Consider the following 24,335-nt stretch of genomic DNA (forward strand, 5'->3'; position numbering starts at 1 on the left):
TTTCTGAACTTACTGGATTATTATACTCTTTGTAATTTATGAATATTATTATTTTGTAGATTTAGTGTTTTGCTAAGAACACTTGAGAGAAAATAAAAAAATGGATAATTTAATGTTGCCCTGTGTCTGTTTTTGTAAATAAATTTGAATGAAAATCAGGGCACTTTGGTAAACTTTATAATATCTCCCCCTCTTATGCTCTCCATATTCTCTCCTTACTTTATTTTTTCATGTAATTAATAATCCCTTATAATACTATATATTTCTTTGTTTAATAATTTTTATTATTAATCTCCTCTTACTGGACCATTAACTTCCATGAGGGCAGGAATCTATTTTGTACATTGTTCTATCTGTAGTGGCTAGAAGAGTAGTTAATACATAATAGATGCTCAGTACATATTTGTTGAATAAATAAATAAATGTAAAACAGTCACTGTGGGGGAGAGACATTAATAAATATAGCCACTCTGCTGTCTTCAAAGAAAAGGACAAATAGAATCAAAAGAGAAAGTTTCGGGACAGAACAGGTTGAGAAATCATAGCTTTAGTCAGATGTTCGAAGTCCAAGGAAAAAGGAAATTTAGTTATTTTTAGGGAGGACATATAGTAGCACAGTAATAATGTAGAAAGAAAGGCAATAAAAGTAAGATATTGACCACTTGCTACACTACACGGGCAGCAATACCTAGTAATAGTTTGTCATTAAAAAGCTTAACAGGGCCTTTATAATTTCCTTGCAAACTGTTTGAAGAATTTACATTCACTCATTTCTTTAATATTTACTATTGATTAACTTATTACATGTATATTAACTATTTCCTGACTACCTACAATATACTAGGCTATCTAACATACCAAAAGGGAAAACAGAGGAGAACTTGTGGAGAACAGATAAAACAAAAATAAATGCGAAAGCTTGAGCTATGACCTTATTCCCAGAGGCCTGCAAATTCCTATGATTCTTAAATTACAAAAAATTATATTTTTATTTTTAATCATTAATTGTATGTCTTATTTGACTATTTTGAGAATCATATAACATGCATAGCTTTTAACATGGATGTGACTCTTTTTAAAATTCACAACTTATTTACAACCTTGAAATTCCTTCAGGATTAGTTAAGGTATGACCAACATGGAGTAAGGGTCATGGATGGTTCAGACAGTGGGGCGGACGAAGCTACTGTAGGCAATGATCATGGCCAAAAGCTGAAAATTTCATGATGCATTAATTTTGAGGAAATGTCATTAAAATATTACCAAATGAGGAAAAGGGCAAGGTTTCATTAATTAGATACTTAATATTTCTTAAGGTACTTAATATTTCTTAAGGGAAAAAAATCACTTTAGCTAACATCACTGGATTTCTAATCGAGTTCAGGATACATGGTTAACAATTACATTTAAGATGGGCACAATTTTATTAGAAAACAATAGAATAGATAATAATTTCAATTCAATCTGAAATTAGGCCAAATCTACGTTTACTGGTTGACGGTGAGAACACAAACTAAAAGTCTACTCACCTTCTTCATTTCCTGAAACAATGGAGTACACAATACTTTGATTAATGGCAGCAGCAGAAATTGCACCAACCATGGTCCCTTTGGTGGCAAGTTCACTTACTGGAGGAGGTCTGCAGGTTTAGAGAAGATGATGTATTTATTTTTAAGTATAATTTTTGATGTAACTTTACGTTCACAGAAAAATTGAGAGAAACATAAGAGATTTCCGATATACCCTTTGCCCTCACACATTCATGGCCTCCTCCATGATCAAATCCCCCACCCAACTGCTACCTTTGTGATAAATGATGAACTTACATTGACCCATTATCACTGAAAGTCCATCATTTACATGAGGGTGCATGTTGCTGTTGTACATTTTATGAGTTTGGACAAATGTGTAATGACATGTATCCGCTTTCATGTAGTATCATATAGGGTATTCTCACTGTTCTGAAAGTCCTCTGTGCCCTGTATATTCATCCTTCCCCTCAACTCAACCTCTGGCAACCACTGATCTTTGTAGTGTCTCTATGGTTTTGCCTTTTCCAGAATGTTGTATAGCTGGAATCACACAGTATGTAACCTTTTCAGATTGCCTTCTTTCACTTAGTAATATGCATTTAATGCTCCTCAACATCTATGGCTTGATTGCTTATTTCATTTTTAGCACTACATAATATTTCACGGTCTGAATGTACCCACAGTTTATTTCCATAAATAAAAAACATCTTGGTTGCTTCCAAGTTTTGGCAATTATGACTAAAGCCACTATAAACATCTGTGTGTAGGTTTTTGTGACTCTAAGATTTCAGCTCTTCTGGGTAAATACTAATTAGCATGATTACTGGATTTTATAGTAAGACTGTTTAGTCTTTTAAGCAACTGCCAAACTGTCTTCCAAACTGATTCTACCATTTTGTATTCTCACCAACAATAAATGAGACTTCCTGTTGTCCCATATTCTAACCAGCTTTTGGTGCTGTCAACAGTCTGGATTTCAGACATTCTAATAGGTGTGTGGTGGTATTTTTTTTTTATTTTTTATCCATATTTATGACAGAGTTTTGAACTTAATAATAGAATGTACACAGTAGTTCTTCCAAGCTACATTATGCAATTACATTGTGCTTTCATTGAAACCTTTTACAAAAATTCCTGAAATACAAATTTAGTCTGAAGTATAGGCTTTATAAACATCTGGTCCAAATTGCTTTGTTTTTGGTACTGCTGTCCATACACTTAATTGACTAGGTTATCTAAATGTAAAGCAGTCTTTCTCACAGATACTCTAGCACCTAATGGTGGTCCATATATTCATGGCATGAGAAATAACTGCTTCTTGCTGAAGAATAAGAACCAATCTGTATCATTTTAAAATGAAGTGTGTAAAGTAGATATTTAATTTACTAGTTTATTTACTTACTTATTTTACTGTCCTGCATATATTTTTCTTTTTGCCTTCTTTTGATAACATCCAAATATTGTTTTCAATAATCTTGCCTCTTTCCTTCTCTGTACAAGTGCTTTGGGTAAGGCTTTGCCAATCCCCATGGTACATGCATAAGCACATTAACCAACTCTGGTCAATGGGGGCATTTTATCCTTTGCTCAGTGTTCATGTGATGTATACGTCTCATGTAAATTCAATGGACATACTACATAAGATTACGACTTGACTAGATTCTTGCTAGCCAAATTTTTGGCTATATCCCTCACTGGATTTGATGAAGTAAGCTGCCATATGGAGCAGTCCTCGTGGCAAGAAACTCGAGGTGATGGCTGACTAACAGCCAGCAAGGAATTGAGGCCCTTAGTCCAACATCCCACAAGAAACTGATTTCTGCCAACAACCACATGTACTTGGAAGTGGATCTTTCTGCAGTTGAGCCTCATATGAGACTGTAGCCCTGGATGACACCTTGATTAAAAGATTATGCAAGTCCAAAAAGGAGAGGACACAGCTAACCCATGCCTGGATTCCTGACCTATAGGAAATTCAAAATGATATATGTGTTGTTTTAACCCATTAAGTTCATGGTAATATTATTATGCCACAACACAAACTAATATTTGAACAATGGATTGTTAATTTATGACAGATCAAGATACATACTACTTATCAAAAGTTTAATACAAGAAAATATTTCAGTCATATTAGGGGATAATTTTCAAAAACTGAATTCCTATTTGTGGAAGTAGACATTACTTAAATTGTTTACTTGAATATCTTGTTACTACACAAGGTAGAAGCTAAATTTTATACTTTCCATAATTCATCTGTTTGCTATTACTTATACAGTGTGGGAACATGACATCTGCAACTTATGCACCTTTAGCTTTAACATGAGAAAAATGCTATGTCGGGCCGGGCGCGGTGGCTCACTCCTGTAATCCCAGCACTTTTGGAGGCTGAGCCGGGTGAATCCCCTCATGTCAGGAGTTCAAGACCAGCCTGACCAATATCTCTACTAAAAATACAAAAATTAGCCGGTTGTGGTGGTGTGCTCCTATAGTCCCAGCTACTCGGGAGGATGAGACATGAGAATTGCTTGAACCTGGGAGACGGAGGTTGCAATGAGCCGAGATCGCGCCACTGCACTACAGTCTGGGCAACAGAGCGAGTTTAAATCTCAAAAACAAACAAACAAACAAACAAAAAATACAAAACAGAAAAGAAAAGAAAAATGCTATGTCTTCTTTCAAATCTTAAAAAATGCACGTGTACATTTTTGCTAACCTTAACTGCATAATTAGGATAGAAATAATACTAAAAAAAGTAATTGGCATAATTTAAGAAGACATTTAAATCCTATGCATACCACTAAAAGCATTTAAAATTCTATTTGTTAGCAAATGTTTAAAACAGATTTACTTCTAGACAAAATTTCTCCTCATTAACCTTTGTCTTAATTGTTCCAGTACACTTGTTTCTATCAGAATTAAAACACTATACAAATACAATCTTCTCCCAAAAAGAATTAAATGAACCTCCATGATAATGAGCATTAGATTAAAAATATCAATTATTTTCTATTTTTTGGCAGGATTACAATGTACAATATTAATAAAAATAATATTATTTTATTATTGTTTTAGGTTGTGGAAAGCACCAGTTACATGATGGAGGCAAATTGTATACTCTCTTTGGAGTCACATATATCTTGAATACAAATGATGGAGTTGGTATAAATCAGGATTCATTAAGCCAGATGGACAGAGAAGGTAGGAACATAACCAAATTGAGTAAAATGGGCTGAATATAAATTAATAGGGAGAGGAATGGAAGTTAGGAATGAGAGAGTACGTAACTACTGTACAATAATTCAAGTCTAGTGTGATTTGTAAATCAATAAAGGAAATTGAAAATTTTGTATACGTTTATGAATGATCAATGGGAATTTATTTTTTTAAAGCATCAATGACTACATTTGATCTATGGGCTGTCAGTTTACGATTTTTAAAGCAGATTAACTATCTCTAATGTCTTTTCTAGTTCTACCATTCTGAACCCGATATAATGTGAGTTATCATTCACTCTTCTTTCTGTTGAGTATAATCAAAATCTATTGCTCAATTTCAGAAGCAATGAATTACGGCCAAATGAAACATTTCTCAGAAGGTTTTCTAAAAAAATATTTTCTCTATTAAATTCATAAATCTTCAATTCATCCATTTATGAAAAAAATGCATCACTAGCTCTCTTCCAATTTAAGTTTTTCACACCTGATTTATAACAAATAATCGTGAGTGTCTGAAATGGAAGAATACTATCTTTCAAAGCTAAATTTACTGCCAATACAACTGACAAACTGCACTCCTAAAATAAAAGAAACACTTGAAACAGACAGCTTCAGTAATGGAACTATACAGCTTACTGATGTAGCTTGAGATAGATACCAACTAGATGGCCATTTTCCAAAGATGGCTAAGAGGATGCTAAAGGAAATGGTTATTTAGCAGATATGAACTGGAACATGGGAGAGGCTAGTGGTTTCATGTTTTCATAATGGCCTTCAGTAAGGGCTTCCTCAAAGGCCCTTTCACAAGGCTTGACCTGAATTGGGTTTGATGTCCTTGCATATCCATGATGGCAGTGTTGGTTCCTATTTACTCCACAACGGCAATGCTTCTAACTTTGTTGGCCGTTTTAAACAAAATCTACAGGCTTTGACTAAAATTCCAAAATCACCTCAACTAAAACTTAAATAGAATCCTAAATAATATTTCAGTTTTATAAATATATTTCCTCATTGTTACTATTTGCATTATCCTTACCTTCTAAATTTTACATGTAAAACAGCTGTGTATTTTCAAAATTAATAATATTTTTGTTTTTAATAAAAATGTTATTGAGAAATAAATTAAGATAAAAATACTGGCACAATGCCTATGCATTTCAGTATTTATACTTCCTCCCAGAAAAGTTCAATGGTCTCAGAATTTTTTGTATTCTTATTTATTTTTTAATTGGCAAATAGAAATTTTATATACTTATGGTGTACAACATGATGTTTTGAAATACGTACACACTGTAGAATGGCTAAATTAAACTACCATTTGATCACCTCACAAGTTTATTAGTGGTGAGAACATGTAAAATCTATTCCCTTAGCAATGTACAATATTGTACATTGTTGTCAACTACGGTCACCATGTTGTAAAAGAAATCTCTTCAATTTATTCTTCTAACAGAAATTTTGTATCTTTTGACAAATATCTCCCCAATCCTTCCCTTCCTACCCAGCCCCATGTAACCATTTTTTTACGCTCTACTTTCATGAGTTCAGCTGTTTTAGATTCCATATATATTAGCTTTATTAGATCACTATTAGAACATGCAGTTTTTTTCTCTGTGCCTGATGCATTTTAGTTAACATAATGTCCTCCAGATTTGAGACAAATGAACGTATTTGAGACAAAATAGAATACTAGTTAAAGTCTAGGTTCATTCACATTGTCCCAAATAAAAGAATTCCCTTCATTTTTAAGGCTGAGTAATATTTCATTGTGTATATATATATATATATATATATATATATATATCACATTTTCTTTATCCATTCATTCACTGATAGACATTTTGTTTGATTCCATATCCTGACTATTATAAATAATGCTGCAATAATCATGGGAGTGCAGATATCTCTTCCACCAATAGCCTGATTTAAAAATGGACCAAGGAGCAGAATAGATAGTTCCAAAAGAAGACATACAAATGACCAGTAAATATGTGAAAAAAATGTTCAATATCAGTAATGATCAGAAAAATAAAAGTTAAATCTACAATGAGATATCACCTCACATCTATTAGAGTAACTATTAATAAATCCACTTCATATAACTTGTGTGTGAATATGTCTCTCACCAGGTTCAGGCACTGGTAATACTGCAGCCCAGAATGCAGTGGAGGGAAGCATTTGGGTTCCTATTCCAGCTGGTTCACATAGTGACACTGTGTGCTATCTTCCACACGGTGAGAGTTTTCCCTTAGGATCAGTTATTAGTGAACTTCCTTCACACTGACCTAAAATGTTTCTGTTTTTCGTCTACTCATCTCACTTTCACCTGAACCCCTGGTAACCAATGATCTTTTTACTGCCTCTATATGTTTAACTTTTCTAGAATGTCACATGGATGAAATCATACAGTATGTAGTTTTTTTGGACTGGCTTCTTTCCTTATCAATATGTGCTTAAGTTTCCTCTATGTCTTTTTGTATTGTGATATCTCATTTCACTTTATTGCTGAATAATATTACAATGTATTGGATGTATCACAAATAACTGCACTTTTGTGAGAAGAAAACTGATCAAAATAACTCCAAAATAACTCCAAAATGGTTTAAAGTAAATATTTGCAGATTAAATGCAAACCGAAAAAGTTAACTGCTTTGGAATTCGCATGCACAATACTTACAATATAACCTCATGAAGATATAAACTAATTCATACATATCCTTTTTGTTTTGTTTAGACAGAGTCTCGCTCTATCGCCCAGACTGGAGTGCAGTGGCACGATCTCGGCTCACTGCAACCTGTGGCTCCCAGGTTCAAGCAATTCTCTGCCTCAGCCTCCTGAGTAGCTGGGATTACAGGCGCCCACCACCACACCTGGCTAATTTTTTGTATTTTTAGTAGAGATGAGGTTTCACCACCTTCGCCAGGCTTGTCTTGAACTCCTGACCTCATGATCCACCCATCTCGACCTCTCAAAGTGCAGGATCACAGGTGTGAACCATCGCACCCGGCCCATATATATCCTTTTAATATTTCTAAGTGTTTTTTGAAAATATAGATTACAATAAATCTTTCAATTGAGTAAATATTAACTAATTTTCTGAATAATGACTATAGTAGAATAACATAATTTGCAATGTCTAAATGTTAGACCCAGTTTTTACCATATAAATATAGATGAAACAATTACAATTTAAAATCTACTTTTATTTTTGAGTTCAAGAAGTAACAATAAAAGTAAATGTTGTATGTGTCAAATAAAGCTTCTAATTATTTAAAAAGCCAGGCAATTTAGGATATAAAAGTGTTTGTAAATAGATGCTATAAAATTTCACTAGGATTCAATCTGGCTCTATTGCTTTCTTTGTACTAAGAGACAAATCTAATTTATTTTGACATGTTTGAGTTCAATATATTTGCAAATCAGTACCAATTAAGATACTGTTTTTATACCTACTATGAGAGGATTTAATAAAAATGGGAAGGGAAGAATAAAAAAAAAACACCCACTAGAACTCCGATTATTTATAATCTTGGAGTAATTGCATCAGAGTGATCTAATTTTACATATTTAAATAAGAAAAACAGTTTAAAAAAGACATGAATCAGGAGAGAGATGCCAGTTCTTCCAGAATACTTAGGATGGATTTTAGATAAGAAAATTAATGAAGGGCCAAAAGACTAGACACTGCTTTTTACGTATGTTCCAAAGAATGTGTGCTTTCTGTCACTAAGAGTTTTGCTTCTATTCAGTTCCTTAAAGAATCTTCATCTGGAGGATATAAAAACTGAAGTATAAACAATTTATCCAAATATTTGAAAGCAAAAACTGCAATCTAAGGTGTTTGGTTTTTCCTTTGCTTAAATTATTATATTGTTCTCATTAAAATACTGTGTTCTAATCTCTCATAGTCATTGGCTCTTAAAGCTTAAATCCATAAGAACGTGCTGGAGAAATTTTTTAAACTTACTAAAGTACAGAAGATCCCTGATTTATGATGGTTTGACTTTCGGTTTTTTACTTTACTATGGGTATGAAAGTAATATACATTCAGTATGCTCCTCGATTTACAATGGGGTTAGGTCCTGATAAACCCATCCCTGTTTGTCTACTGCCCTACCTTAATTATTATAGAGGGCCCTTCTCACTCTCAAAAGTGTCCTGCTTTGGACAATAAATTATATGGTCTTACCTATGCTGGAAACTATATGGATATATTAAAGTAGCAAATTTATTCCTCTCGCTTGAAAATTTACAATTTTTTTTTTTAGTGAGACCGAGTGTACAGGTAATCAGAATTCTGTTTTGAATTATACATTATTTGACATTAATATAGTAATTTCTGCTTTCCTTTGTTTGTAATTGCCAGATATACATTTTCTGTTCATTCTATTTTTGTGCATGTGATTTTGGTTTAAGTACATTACTTAATGGCATGAAAGCATGTGTGAAAATTTACCAGAGGTAAAAAGCATTCTTAGAAGATTAAGTAAATGGCACAGCTATTAAGCACCGGAGGAGTTGGGAAATGAATGACTTATCATTATAAATTGGTGATAAAAATGTGATGTTTTTGAAACAAGATTTAAATAGTATAAAATTCTACTTTCCATGGAGATTGTGGAAGCACAAAGTGACTTCCATTAAGAGGATATGCATATGTCATTTGCCTGTTTAACACCATTCAATGTCTTCAAATTTCTCTGTGATAATGAACAAAGTTTTTAGTATGACTCAGTAAGTCCCTTCACAGTCCAACTCTCCCTACTTCTCCAGACTCATCACCATAGGACTCCATTTAGTATGCTATTTTGTCTCAAATATGTTTGCATTGATTACTAATAAAATAAAATTAATGTATCCTACTATATGTTTTACTTGGATCAAAATTTCCCATAGATACAATATAATGAAATAATGGGACGTATAAAATCACTCTTTGTATTGAAAAGTTTGTGCTAAATTCTAAACAGTGGATGTAAGTTGAACTGTTTGGACTTGAGTCCTTTGTTGAAGGAAGACTTGCTTCACTCTGCTACATGAGCAAATGCCAAAATGTGTATAACCTTGGAAATGTGAAAGAGAAATTAAATTCCATGTAGGTGCAAAGGGAACCTATCAAAACTGTAATGAAAGATTGTCAGAATCATTTTGTCAATAGTTAAATGGGCGAAACCTATTATGTTTGAGGCAAGGTTTTAATAGTGCCATAAAAAGACAGGAAAGGCTATCTTCAGGTAAAACCAGCTCTTACATTGGACAACAAATCTAAATTAAAATAGAAAACAATTTTAGCAATCGAGTTATGCTCTCTGCATATGCGTGTTTTATATTATTTTAATAGTCTTCAGACAGCTTTCATTAACTTATTTGCAATCAAGACAAATCATTCTTTCCAAACTATTTTTCATCTTATTAAAATCTTTTCTCAAAATCTGTAAGTCCAAACTTGGAAGGTTTTATAAGAATGATAGCCTGGGCAATATAGCAAGACTCTGTCACTACAAAATAATTTTTAAAAAATTAGCTGGGCATGGTGGCATGCACCTAAAGTCGCAGCTACTTAGGAGGCTGAGGGCTGAGATGGAAGATTGCTTGAAGTGAGCTATGACCGAGCCATTGCACTTCAGCCTGGAAGACAGAATGAGATCTTGTCTCTAAAAAGAAAAAAAAAAATGATAGCTGTGTTCCTCAACATAAGGTAATTTTAATTCTCTTTAATAATGAAATGTTAACTAGACCTGCTCACTTGCTATTTCTTTGGCCACTGTGATAATATTACTTGCATTTTCATAGTTTACAAAAATGAATGTCTTGATTATAAATTATACTTTTTCTGTTTTGTATATCAAGAGGTATAATGCTAATCCTTTGTTAAATATACTCTAATTTTATTCTTTAATATAAAGCTTCTTGAGAAACTTATTTTAAGTATAAATTGTGTACAACTTTCAACCTGTCATTTATTACAAAACTAATTCGTATGAATCAACCAACTAGCAATTTTTTATTTTAACAAAGTGGTAAGATTATCTTTTGAAGAAAGAGTTAAAATTTTTCAAAATTTCAGAATGTTCACATGTATAATATTCTGATTTTGAATTTGATATATTAAATTTTAATAATAATAGAAATTGAAAAGGACTTACAGTATATTCTCTGAGTTTAGCAATATATCAACTTAAGAGGTTAACAAATATAACTTAGGGATATTTGCCCTTATTTTTATTATATATATACCAGTATAAATTTTGAATTTAGGTTGTTATGGAAATTACACTTGCAAATATACAAATCTTAAAAATTAACATGAATGTGACACTAAATCATGCAATGGTTAATATTCAAGTTGATACATTTCCATTTTTAAATAAATAACAAAGGCCTACCTATATAGGTGGCATATATCTTTGAAAATTTTGCAATTAATTGTATTTGGCAAATTTTTTGATAAATTGTGTAATATAATGCATTTCCCACTCAAAATCAATATTCACATTTAGACTTTATGATCTATTCCAGACGTGTTGACCTTTTCATGATATTTACTTTTAAAACTGATGACAAGTGAATTTCAGTGTGTATAAGTCTTAGTCCATCATCCTGAAATGAAGGTCAAATGTCATTCTCATTCTTCAGAAGGCTAACTTACTTCACCTACGGGAGTCAATGTAATCTCAAGTAGTATGTGTTTGAACTACTATTAGGATTTTGCTATTTCTGTAGGGTTTAAATGAAAGATATATAAAAGGAATTTAATGACTCTGACATTGTAACTAATTTCTAAAATATATAAAGAGATAATTGACCGAAAATCTCTTAGTAAATATGAACATGCAGTGACAATGAGAGTATGCCTCTCAGATCTTCAACTACAGGAAGCACAATTGGTCAAGGTCCCAGTTACTGTGGACTGAAATCTGTTTATGTTTGTATGAAGGACATAGTTCCTAAGGGCTGCTTAAGGAGTCAAGTATTGAAATGATTATTAGGCCAACTAAATGATCTCTATAGTCTATTTCATTCATTGCATAATGTGAATTTGAGAAAATAATTTTTATGAATAAGATTAACATATTTTTCTCAATTTCTAATGAAAAACAAATTGTAGAAAATGATTTAAACAAAGATATGCAATTGTAAATAGATATGAAGAAACTACCTAATCACTTGAATGGTTAAAAAATCAAAGTTTATAATTGGAATATTTCTGTGTAATAGGGATATTACCCGGACTTAATTCATTTCCCTCCCACCCCCCCCCCCCACAAAAAATGAAGCTAGTTGGAGATAATTTTGAGAAAGAGAGGTGGAGGATGTTTCAACAATAAAGAATGAAGAAATGCCATTCGCTTTTTAGGAACTCTTTGTTTAGCTCTTTGTTCAAGGAAAGATAGTAGAGCAAGAAGGAAGAATGATCACATGGGGCATGCAAATTCTAAGACATGAATATCATTGTTATATCTTTGTCAAAAATAGAAACTGAGGGAACCAAATAAAAGAGAAACAATGCATGTGGAAGATTTGTTACAATTTGAGATTTTTGGTCGTGTGTATGCTTCTAAAATATACAAACGTTTGTTTACAGTTGTAGAAAATGTCACAGGATCCTTGGGATGTTGCTTTTCCAGTAGGAAGCCTCTGTGGCTGGTGGCACCTTTGCATGCATTTTTTTCAGGCCTACTGGGCTTGTTTCACCCACTCAGCCTGGCAGGCTTCACTTGGCTTCTTCTACCGGCCCAGATCCCATGCCTGCCAAGGGTTAGCCAGGTGCAGAGCAGCAAGGTGGGAATGAGAGTGAGTGTGGGGTCCACCACTGTGCACAGCCAGGCACACTGGCTGCTGTGGTGGGAAGGGCGGCTCCAGGTGCCAGCACAGATGCCAGCTCCATACAAGCCGGTGGCTGGATCTGGTGCACTGCAAGCAGATTCCACTGAGGGCACCCATGTCTGGATGAGGAGAACGTGGTGGCACCCAGTAGATTGGAGACAACAGAAACCAGAGTCCCAAAGAGGGTGTCATAGCCCTGGTTCAGGGAGCTCCTAGGTCTGGGATCCCTGAAGGGCCACTTCGCTTCTCTTCTCTCCTTCTCATTGCCCACAATGTGGCAAGCGGGGAGGCATGTTTCAGCCCTGCTGGTATTACTGCTCTTTCAGTCCCGCCATTCAGCAGGTCCCAAGTTCTTGTCCCACATCTAGGAAGAATTAGGTATATGGCCATCCGAAGGGTGAGCAAGGCAAAGAGGTGCTTCATTGAGCAACAGTACATCTCTCAGGAGACCTGAAATAGGTAGCTCCTATATGCAGGCAGGCTGTCCCGATGTCTGCAGCCCTCAGTGGAGAGGAGACCCAGAGTGGGTAGCTCCTATCCTCAAGCAGGTTGTCCTGATGTCTGCCTGAGTCTGGTTGAGACTGGGGTTTTTATGGGCTTCAGAAGGGAGAAAGTGATATTGCTGATTGGTCCATGGGCAGCCATGGGCAGCCATAGGCAGCCTGGAGAAAGCACCATAAGTTCTCACTCCAGTCCAGGGAACTGGCAGGCTGGGCACCAGCCTTCAGGCAATCCTTGGCTAGAAGGTGGGGTTTCACCAGACCCATCCCTTTCCACCCAGGAGCCTGTCTGCCTTCTGCTGCCATTCATGGCACCCAGGCTGTTTGTGCCCAAGAGGTTCCTGCAGGCCTGCTCCAGGCCACCCCCAGCCCCACCTTCTCTCCCATGCTCATTGGTGCCCAAAGTCCAGAGGGGGCTGAAGTGGCAAGGGGCTGGTATGTCAGCACCAGATGAGTGTGGGCACACACAGCCAGGTGGTGACAATGCTCGGGGCTTGATGACAGCTTTGCTCTGAAATTGGAGCAGGCCCTGGAAGCAGGGAGAGGCCAGGCATTGGGAGAACACACTTTGAGCATGCAGCGGGAGGGGGGCCCAGGTCCACAGTCTCAGCTGGGTGATTGCACCTGCACCTGGGAGCTCTGGGCTCCAGCCCCTCCAACTCAGAAGTGGGTGGGGCCCCTGCCTCTTCTCAGCTCTCACTGACTCTGCAGAGTGCATAGCCCCAGCTGTGCTTCCCTGGGTGCAGCCAGCATCTTTGCAGCAAATGCTCCAGACAGGTCGCTGTTGTCATCAAAAGGAATAGTATACAGTATGAAGAGATATATATTTCAAAAGTTTTAAGAAGAACTCATTGTTTTCTGGATAGAACAATTGTCCATTAATGACAAATGAAGCACACAATGTCTTGATCCTCCATTTCACCTAAGTGACTCCATAAAAGATTGATGTGAAAAGGTCAAGAAATTAATAAAATGAGTCTGTTTCAATTACTATAACAGCCCAACAAAGCAAAGAGAATCAAGTGTATAGTAATTCTTATCTGCTATAACTCTGGCCATTATAAAAGTAAACATATATCTCTATGAGGCAATTTTCTTCCCATTATGTGATTACTCCTACCCTTAATGATTATTGAAAGCCAGCCACCAGGAAATAACATCAGTTCACAGGATTTGAAAAAAAAAATCAAATCTTTTCCCAATACATATAAAATATCTTAATATTATAAATTATAAACCAGAAAAACATCATTTTCCTTGAGAAATGTGTTTTTAAATAATGACAACCTAATTTATTTTATTGAGTATAGGGTTGTCTTTGTAAAATTCTTGAATAATATTCAAACTTCATTAAGGGAGCATTAGCAGAAAGTAAAGAAGTAATTTTTTTGTTCTGTTTTGTTTTGTTTTGTTTTGAGATGGAGTCTTGCTCTGTCACCCAGGCTGGAGTGCAGTGGCACAATCTCAGCTCACTGCAAGCTCAGCCTCTCGGGTTCATGCCATTCTTCTGCCTCAGCCTCATGAGTAGCTGGGACTATGGGCACCTGCCACCATGCATGGCTAATTTTTTTGTATTTTTAGTAGAGACAGGGTTTCACCGTGTTAGCCAGGATGGTCTCAATCTCCTGACCTCGTGATCCGCCCGTCTAGGCCTCCCAAAGTGCTGGGATTCCAGGTGTGAGCTACTGCGCCCGGCTGTAAAGAAGTTTTTAAATATGCAAATGAAACAGAGGCAGAGCATGATTAACAATGTGGAAGGAGGGGTTGGCTTTTTATTATGTTGTTACTTTTACATAAGTCAGAAAACCTACTAATTATCTGTCATCAAAACTTCACAGGCAAACCAGTAGGTTTTTCCTTTAGTAAATATTAAAGTACTTACTGTGGTGTTTATTACTTGTGTCTATTATTTTGTTATTTTACAATTTTGGAAGAAGACAATGATAGGTCTATTGTTATATTCCAGCAACTAATCAATTACCAATAGAACAACATATTAGTGCTTTCAATTCTAAAAAAAGAACAATGGATTTTGTTTCTCTGTCTAGCTAGAACTGGTATATTGAAAAAGTATGCCAAATAGTAAATGTGACCTCTGAACCATTTTTGATCAAGGTCTTCACAATGCTAGTTTTCAGCTCATAACTCAAATTTACACTTTGCCATTATGCTTTCATTTTTATTTTCTTTATATTTTACTTTTGTGACCAAGACACTGAAACTTCTCAGAAAACTGGAGAAAGTAATTCATTGTATAAAATATTCAACCTTTAGCTTGAAATCCAGAAAGGTTTGGCTTGGAATATGTAATGTTAAGACTCATTAAACTGAAATCACTAAAAATACAGATTTTTAAAACAACCAGAAATGTTAATCTGAGATTTGCTTTGAATTAAAAAAATAAATATTCATTCTCTTGATATTTTAAGAACAATTTACTTCACTAACGCGTATTTAAATGTAAAAATGTTTCTATTTTATCATTAGCTCATGTACCCCATGGTGCATTCTAACTAATCAGTCATTTTAAAATCACTGTGGCAATTAAAATCTATGAATCTGTAAATTGTTTACAATCACATGTTTGATGTGCTAGGTCTTCACCTACACCATTTCCCCTTTTTCCTCAACAATTGAGGTTGAACTAGGACACAGTTGCCTAGCAAGGAACAGCATTCCTCTCCCCTAATTAGAGCTAAATGTAGACCCGTACCTGGATTCTCACAACAAAATGTGAGCTGAACTGAAATGTGCAATTCTCACCTCACTTGGTTAAGGAAATCTCTAGATGTGGACTTCTGTCTGGTTTCCCCTTTCTGCTGACTAAAACGGTAATAATGAGTTATTTTGAAATAGAGTGTTGAAAATGGTGACCCCTGAGTTGTCCCAGGTCCCTGAACTTTAAACCATTGACATCTGGTGGTTTCCTATTACAGTGACCTAAACTACCCTAACTCAGTCTGATTACCCTGAGATTTAATGATTTAATGACTGTCTAATAGAAATAAGTCAACGGAGTCAGTGACAGAAGGGGGACGTATGGGTCAATAATTCAGTTAAACATTCTATGATAAATAAATACTTTATCTTTAAAATCTCTCTTTTATACCTAATCATTTGTTAAATGCTAATTTTTCCTATGGAATTCAAACACAAGTATTGGAATGAAGACATTCCTGAGATGTAAAAGCCATGTGTACCTCAGCTTACAGTGCTAGATTACTGCTTTCCATTTGTAACACATTACCTTCCCCTACACCCTACAAAGAACATAAATCTTGAGCTATCATTTTTATATTTCCCCCAAATTTGATCACAAGAAGTAGAAGTTTTTTCACTAGGAGCAATCCCAACACGAAAGACCATCCTAATAATCAAAAATTAATAATGTCATTTAGCATCTCTGGGAATAATGTGCATCCAGTTGAGGCAGTAAAATGAATTTGAAAAAATTAGAGAAGGAATGAGGCATATGAGGTTGGCAGAAACCATTCTGTGCTTCACTTTTTTTCATTAAGAAAGGAAAGTGTGTTGGCCTCTAAAGCAGCCTGAAATGGCATAGGCATATTGCCAAAGCTAGCAATTGAACATATTAAAAGAAAATACCATACAGAAATAAAAATATTCTACCATGAATATTTTCATATTTTCATATATTCATATTTTGCAATATGAATGAGAATGACTTTTAAATATGATTAATTAATTATGCGATTAGTTGTTGGAAACTAATAAAATGTTGAACAACTTATATTAATTGAAACAACAGTAGCTAATAGGACTAAGCCTGCTCAGGAAATGATGCAGACCACTTAGTTCCATATTTTTTTGGCCAGAAATCAGTCAAACGGCAGAATTCAGAATTCATCCCTAGTTAATAAGGAGAGGAAATGTAATCCAGCTATATGCCCGTGAGAAAAAGGATTTAGGAGGCATCCAGATACTGCTATGTATTTCCTCAATGGTCTTCAAAAAGAATGAAGAGATAATTGAAGATGATAATCATTAGCCTTAAGTTTCTTTATAGTTCAGTTAAAATTTTGGTTCAAATTTAGACCTATATAAACATTTATATTCAATTATTTGCATTTATCCAAAAAGTAGTGTCCTTGTTCATATTTGGCATAACATTTATTTTTCAAATTTTCTGGTTATTTGATAAAAAATTAATCCTTTTAAGTACTCAAGTACTACTAAATGCATTATGATCAAGATACTGATTCTTAGCATCTCTGGGAGTTATGTGTGTACAGTTGTGTATATTATTAATACACAGTAGGATGCAACAAGATTACCAAATTCTCTTTATAACTCAGAATAACAAATGAACTGGGATAATCAAGGGCAATTTTGTAATTGTTAGAATTCTGGAAGATCAAAATTCTCCCACATGTACCCATGTGACTGTTGTTAATTTTAGTACCATATAATTGGCTAACTTTTGCTCTCTAAGTTAACAACAACTTTATTAAGAGAATCTATTTGTAGTTAATAGTTCTATGCAGAGACGGTATGAAATGGTAAATTATATGTTGAACAACACATTCGCATTTTTAAAACATGGCATTAAGCAAAGATACTTAATAAAGAAAGTTAAATGAGCAATGCCCTGTTTCAATTTATGACCTTGGCCTCAATGCCACAATATTTTAGCTAAAAGAGAAGTCTAGAGGCATATTTCTATTAACAAGGAAATGAGCTCTAAATGAAAACCTAGAGAAACGGTACACCACTTAAGTTTATTTGAAGAGGAAGTTTAAGCAATATATCACTTTCTTCTCTTGGAGTTTCCAAAGATAATTAGACTTGCCGCAAGGGGCTTTGAAGAACACAGATGGGAATTTTAAGTTAAAACTGTGAGCGTTTTTTTGGATCCACTTAGAAGACTAAGTATATTTTTTGAGAACACCTGATCTAGATAATTTAGTGAGAAACAAAGTGAGTTTATATTCGTCCTGTTCTTGAGAACTCCAAAATTAACATGTTCAGAGAAGTTCTTCCAAAACAGAAAACTGTGCATAGGAGTCCCCCTTTATTTATGGGGGATATACTCCAAGACGTCCACTAGAAGCCTGGAACTTCAGATGACACCAAAGCCTATATTTACTATGTTTTTTTTTTTTTTTTCCTGATAACCCAGACAGTTACTAAGGGACTGATGGGCAGCCTGGATACAATGGACAAAGGAATGATTCAGCTCCAGGGCAGAGTGGCACAGGACAGCACAAGATTTCATCATGATACTCAGAATGCCATACAATTTAAAACTTACGAATTGTTTATTTCTGGAATTTTCCACTTAATATTTTCTGACCACGGTTGACCTCGGGCAACAAACTGTGAAAAATGATACTGTGGATAAGGAGGGGACTACTGTATTCCATAGCAAAGAATTGGAATCCAATCCAAAGGATTGGAAGCACAGGTTACTGTGTCAGAAAAAAAGGAAAATAATAGATAATAATGTACATGTGGGTGAGAATAACCTTTTAAAACAGATTAAACAAGAATTCTTATTTGTTTTACATATGGTTTACATCTCAATGATTTACATACATGCTATGGAAGATTTTCTGGTAATTATATTACATAATTTAATTTTGTGTAGATTCTTCTAAATGCAGCTTTGTATGAGAGGATGAAACTGCTTGGTTCAGTGGGTTAAGTGCTTGCAGATGTCTCCCTCACCTACCTTATTCCTCAGTACCTTAGCTGCTGTTCTAGCTTAAAATTATTAATTCATTCTAAGAAAGTATAAAACACTAAAATCATCCTAGAACATGATCAAGTTCTCCATTACCTGAAATATTCATTTTTCATTATCCTCAATTATTATCATCATCCAACTTTCAATTTTTCTTTGGATAGACTAAACTACTAAAATATTCTGGAATTTAATGTAGACTCCCACACCCCTTATTTATATTTCTGCATAGGCTGATTATTTGGTGTGGAATATCCATCTATATCTTTTTGGATTGACTAAACTCTACATTTCCTTCAATCTACAACTTAAAACTGTGTTAATCATGTTCAAACATAGTTAAGTGTCCCTTAGCCTGCTTCCTCAATACTGTGATCTTATTTCTACCATTGTGTTCTCACAGTGTATTATATTTTTCATATAGTTATTTGTTTCCAGAGATACCAGAGAGCTTGCTTTCTCTCTCTCTCTCTCCAGATAAGGACATGGCAAAAAGGCAGCTGCCTATTAAGACCAGAAGAGACCCTGAACCTGACCATGCAGACACCCTGGTCTTAAACTTGGATTGTCAGCTACCAGAACAATAAGAAAATAACTTTCTGTTGTGGCAGGGCACAGTGCCTCACGCCTGTAATCCCAGCACTTTGGGAGGCTGAGGCGGGTGGATCAGGAAGTCAGAGATCGAGACCATCCTGGCTGATGCGGTGAAACCCCACCTCTACTGAAAATACAAAAAATTAGCCAGGCATGGTGGTGGGCGCCTGTAGTCCCAGCTACTCGGGAGGCTGAGGCAGGAGAATGGTGCAAACCCAGGAGGTGGAGCTTGCAGTGAGCCGAGATTACGTCACTGCACTCCAGCCTGGGCAACAGAGCAAGACTCCATCTCAAAAAAAAAAAAAAAAAAAAAAGAACAGAATTTTCTGTCATTTAAGCCACCCAATTTACGGTATTTTGTTATGGCTGCCTCAGTTGACTAAAACAGTATATATACTAACCATAAACTATAATATATAATATTGGTGTATATGCATATAGTGTATATATATAAATGTATATGTATTATATATGTGTATATATAGTGTGTATATATATATATACACACAGTATATATATAAATTTATGTATACACACAGTATATATACACACACATTTATATATATATACACACTATATATATACACATGCACTACACATTTACACACACAAACGTACACACATACACACATACACGCTGATTAGATGGAAAATATGATTGCAGATTGCATGCCAAAATTGGAAATTGAATGAAATGTTCCACCCGGCAATAATGAGAAACTAAAGATCTATTTCTCACCATTCAGATCATTAATTAGAATTGAAACCCCAAAATATAATGTTGTATTTTAATAAGTTTGCATTAATTTTTAAAAAGTATCCATTATTCACTAAACCATTACTAAAACATTTTTATACTAAATTGTCATATTAACCATTTAAAAATTTAAAATATATTTTATATTAATTTAGAAATGCCTAAACCAAAATTGGAAGTCTACTCATAAATTCATATTACATCAATTTTGAGAGACTCCTTTCAAAAATGCCCTAAACATTTCATGTATTTCAAAATCGGACAGAAGTCAATACCTATATTCCTCCTGTGTGAAGCGTGGGATCTCACCAGGATGTAAGACAAGAATCTTCACTGTGGTACTGCTGGACATCACAGGCTCCCCATCATCAAAAGCAACCACCACCAACTTAAAAAGCAATAAAAATTCATGTTAAAGATTATAAGTAAGAACAGCGTAACAGCATAATTTTTATATGTATGTTTTTACTTATTGGATTCTCTGGTTCCAGAAGGGGAAGCAATGATCATTTCCTCACTGCCTACCAGGTGGCAGACACTATGCTAGAAAATATTACGTTCTCACTTAATCTTTACAATAATCCAGCCAGATAAATGTTATTATTTTCACTTGCTAGATGAGAATACTCAAAGAAGTAACTAACTCTATGATTAAAAAACAACTACCAGTAAAACAAGTATATTATACTATATCTCTCCAATGAAAGACTCATTTCTATAATTCCACTGGGGCCCACAGTAAATACACATGATTTTATAGCACCAATACACTTATTTAAGAAGTGTGAAATTCAGACACATAAAAAGCTAATTATCTTGCTCAAAAAAGAAATTAATTTTCCTAGTGAATTAGTTGTTTTTGAGATTATAGGGCAGAAATACTTTACTCTAGAGGATAAAATTGGAAATCTTTATAGTTTAACATTCTTTGGTATACTATCTCTTAAAAACAAATTATAAGGCCAAGTTCATTTGGTATAGCAGAAATTGTTCAAAGGATGAAAACTAAGAAAAAGCTTTAGCGTTGAGATGTGATGTCTGACATTGTTTATTACTGCAATAGGATTTATAATTGATTGTTTTCTTTAATAACATACATTACATCAAAGTAATTCTATGTTTACTTTAAGACATGTTAAATACTTTCAGAACTATGTGCTTCTTTGGAATATAAATTCTTTTGGAAGCTGCAGGTTAATAATGTAAACTAATTCAACCTAGATCACAGAAGACTGTAACAAAGGATCATCCTGAGAGCCACAATTGACCTTTGGGTTAATGCTAATATACAAACTGATCAGCTGTTCCAAACAGCGGTAAAATCATGAGAGACATAGTGCTCACTGATCCTTACGTGGTTAACTGATAAAGCTATTTCCCTACTGTAGAGTCAAAGACTTAATTCACAGTGACAAAAATTATTCTAAGTAACTATTAAAAATGGAAATGTTCAAACACTTAATAAAATTGTCTACTTATGGTAATGCAAATTATTGTTTTAATACCTTGCCAGGTAGAGACAGGCATTATTTTGTCAAATATATTTTTAAATATGTAAAAAACAAAAGAGGGAATATGTTCTGTTTCATTAATATTTGAAGAAAAGTAAAATTTGACAAAAAATCAAATAGATACAGATATTTTCCTAGATATATGCAAAGATTAACATAACAACAATCAGTATTGAGTGGTATTAGGAAAATGGATACTCTCAGGAAAGATGAAGAATGCATAGAAGGGGTCTTTTTTTCAAATTTTCTAGGATTGTAATATATCAAGAGTACTTATCTTAAAAAAGTGAGTAAGGGAAAAATGATATTCATACAAGTAGTTGCATGATAGCATTTATTGTAACAAAAAATGGAAAGTCTAATTATAAAGCAACTCAGTATTATATTAAAAAGAAAAACAAAATGTTATATAGTAAAATACTATGAAACCACTAAAATAATAGTATTAATGTCACTTATTGGCATAGACAACATCATATTGAATTTAAAAACCAGTATGTATAAGACTATGTGATTTGAAAACATATATTTATATATTTGTGTTTGTATTAAATGTCATCATGAGGATAGAGATCAAAACGCAAATTCTAGCTATTTCCAAGATGTGAGATACCAAGTGGTTTTCTTTTTACTATTTTTGTAAGTTTCTAAGAGAAAAAAAAATTGTAATTTAAAAAAATTAAAAAGGAGAAAAATTGAAAGAAAAAAATGTGCTGTCATCTGTTAAGCCAAATTCTCTATCAAAAATTAAACATCAAATAGACTACATAATGAAAAGAGACACTGACCTTAAAAATTGTTGTAGGTTCTTCATTAAGATTGACTCGTGTTATTACTCTTCCAGAATCTTCTTCCACATCAAAAATACTGGCAGGGTAAGGAAACTGTACATCATCTACTCTATACCTCACACGACTTGCAGGTAATCCCTAAAATAAAATTATTAATTATTAATTTGCTGTTACCAAGTTAAAACACAGTGTAATGATAATATTAAATGGATCTTTAAAATTCATGGTCTTTTAGAAGTGAAAATCATATTTCCATATTTTCATTCTTTCAGAGCTGAAATGTAGCCAGATCATTATTTCTTCATGATAACTCAATCTGAATCAACGAAGTATCTCTACTACAGGTTATTTTAAAAGGATTTATATGAGAGAAAAATTAATGGTTGCTTTGGGCATCTTCTCTACCACTTTCCTTTAATTATGTGAATTACATCTTCCTCCCAAAACACCCAATATCTCCTTTTTTAAATTCAGAGACAGGGTCTTCCTTTGTTGCCCAGGCTGGAGTGCAGTGGCATCACCATAGTTCCCCATAACCTCAAAACTTCTGGTTTCAAGTGTTCCTATCCCACTTTAGCCTCCCAAGTAGCTGGGAATACAGGTGTGTGCCACCATGCTTGGCTAATTTGAGAGGACTGTAGTAAAGTGCAGGAATGGACATGAAAGCTAAAAAAACAAAAATTATTTACCATCTACACTGTGTTGATTACCATGCTAGGTATTTCTATACATCATTAGGTTAATGCTCAATCTTTTAAGATGACATTAATAGTGAAGATGATAGTAATAATGGTAAGTTAATGAGGCTAACAATTGCTAGATGCTTACCACTTGCTGGAACCACATTAAAGATGATGTATGTGTACTCTGTTACCCATTTTAGAGCTAAGGAACTTGTGGCTTACAATAAGTTAAAGAGTGCTGAAATATTCCAGAGATAGGCCAAGATAAGTTGGAACACCAAACAAAGTCACTTTTAAAGAAAACAATTAAAATTTGAATTAAAGTTTTTAAAAGAATCAAAGTGATTATAAAGGAACAGTCAAAATTTTGCTGGCTGTCCTCACTTATATTAGGTTTCAGATTGGTTTCCTTTGGAACTATGTAGGGTGACATTGAGGTGAGCACTGTAACATTTACAGTGCTTAGGCCTTGTAAATTTCTTAAAACCTAGAAGTCAAATAAATATCTTGAGCAGAGAACTAGTATGTGGTAAAGTTTTACTTTAAACCTAAACACTAAATTACAACATTAACCTCTTCAGAGAAAGAAACACTCCTATTTGGCATTATTCTGATGAAGAAGAAGTAAGAACATTACCCCCCACAGGGTGTTGATTTGGCTGGACTTGACACTTTGGTGTAAAAACAGTTCTGAGAACATTGCTTTTTATATTTCCATTTTCTTCAAGACTGTCCTTGAAAATAATCTGTTGCTCATGTTGGTTCCTGAATTACAGTTGGGCTATGAGATAAATATGAGTTTTCAGGATTTGTATAATTCCCTATTTTCTGTTAGTTCAGTCCTTTCATATACTACACATCACCACTGATCACTGTCTCCTTGAATACATTCTTTATTTAACCTTTTTCCACTATTCTGCCTTTTCTCCTTCCCATCTGGTGCTCTGTCTCAGACTCTTTGCTTGTTCCCACTCTTTCTGGCTACTAAATGTTGGAGTTTTCCAAGGCTCTGTTTCAAGAACTTCTATATTTTCTACTTCTACTCTCGGCCCCTGGAACCTCTCCCAGTCTGATAGCTTAAAATATCTTCTATTTGTTCATAAATATCAAATTTTAATATCTGGCTAAACTCTGAACCTTTTAAGTCCAAACTAGTACATACAATTGTCCACAGATATGCTATTTTCAAATAAACATATTCAAAACCAGAATAATGA

The 24,335-nt window shown here is 34.3% G+C and overlaps 1 protein-coding gene across 2 annotated transcripts in view; it reads right to left on the minus strand.

Annotated features, from left to right (window-relative positions):
* PCDH15 (protocadherin related 15) overlaps positions 1 to 24,335 on the minus strand; it is a 1,779,889-nt gene that overhangs the window by 132,777 nt on the left and 1,622,777 nt on the right. For both annotated transcript variants that reach the window (XM_055092816.2, XM_057298896.1), the window contains 3 exons: positions 22,433 to 22,573; positions 20,409 to 20,521; positions 1,530 to 1,639 (listed from right to left, as the gene is read on the minus strand). In XM_055092816.2, coding sequence (XP_054948791.1) covers positions 1,530 to 1,639; positions 20,409 to 20,521; positions 22,433 to 22,573 — 364 coding nt within the window. The remainder of the gene's footprint in view (positions 1 to 1,529; positions 1,640 to 20,408; positions 20,522 to 22,432; positions 22,574 to 24,335) is intronic.

Source organism: Pan paniscus, chromosome 8 (assembly GCF_029289425.2).
Source record: "Pan paniscus chromosome 8, NHGRI_mPanPan1-v2.0_pri, whole genome shotgun sequence".
Taxonomy (NCBI): Eukaryota; Metazoa; Chordata; class Mammalia; order Primates; family Hominidae; genus Pan; species Pan paniscus.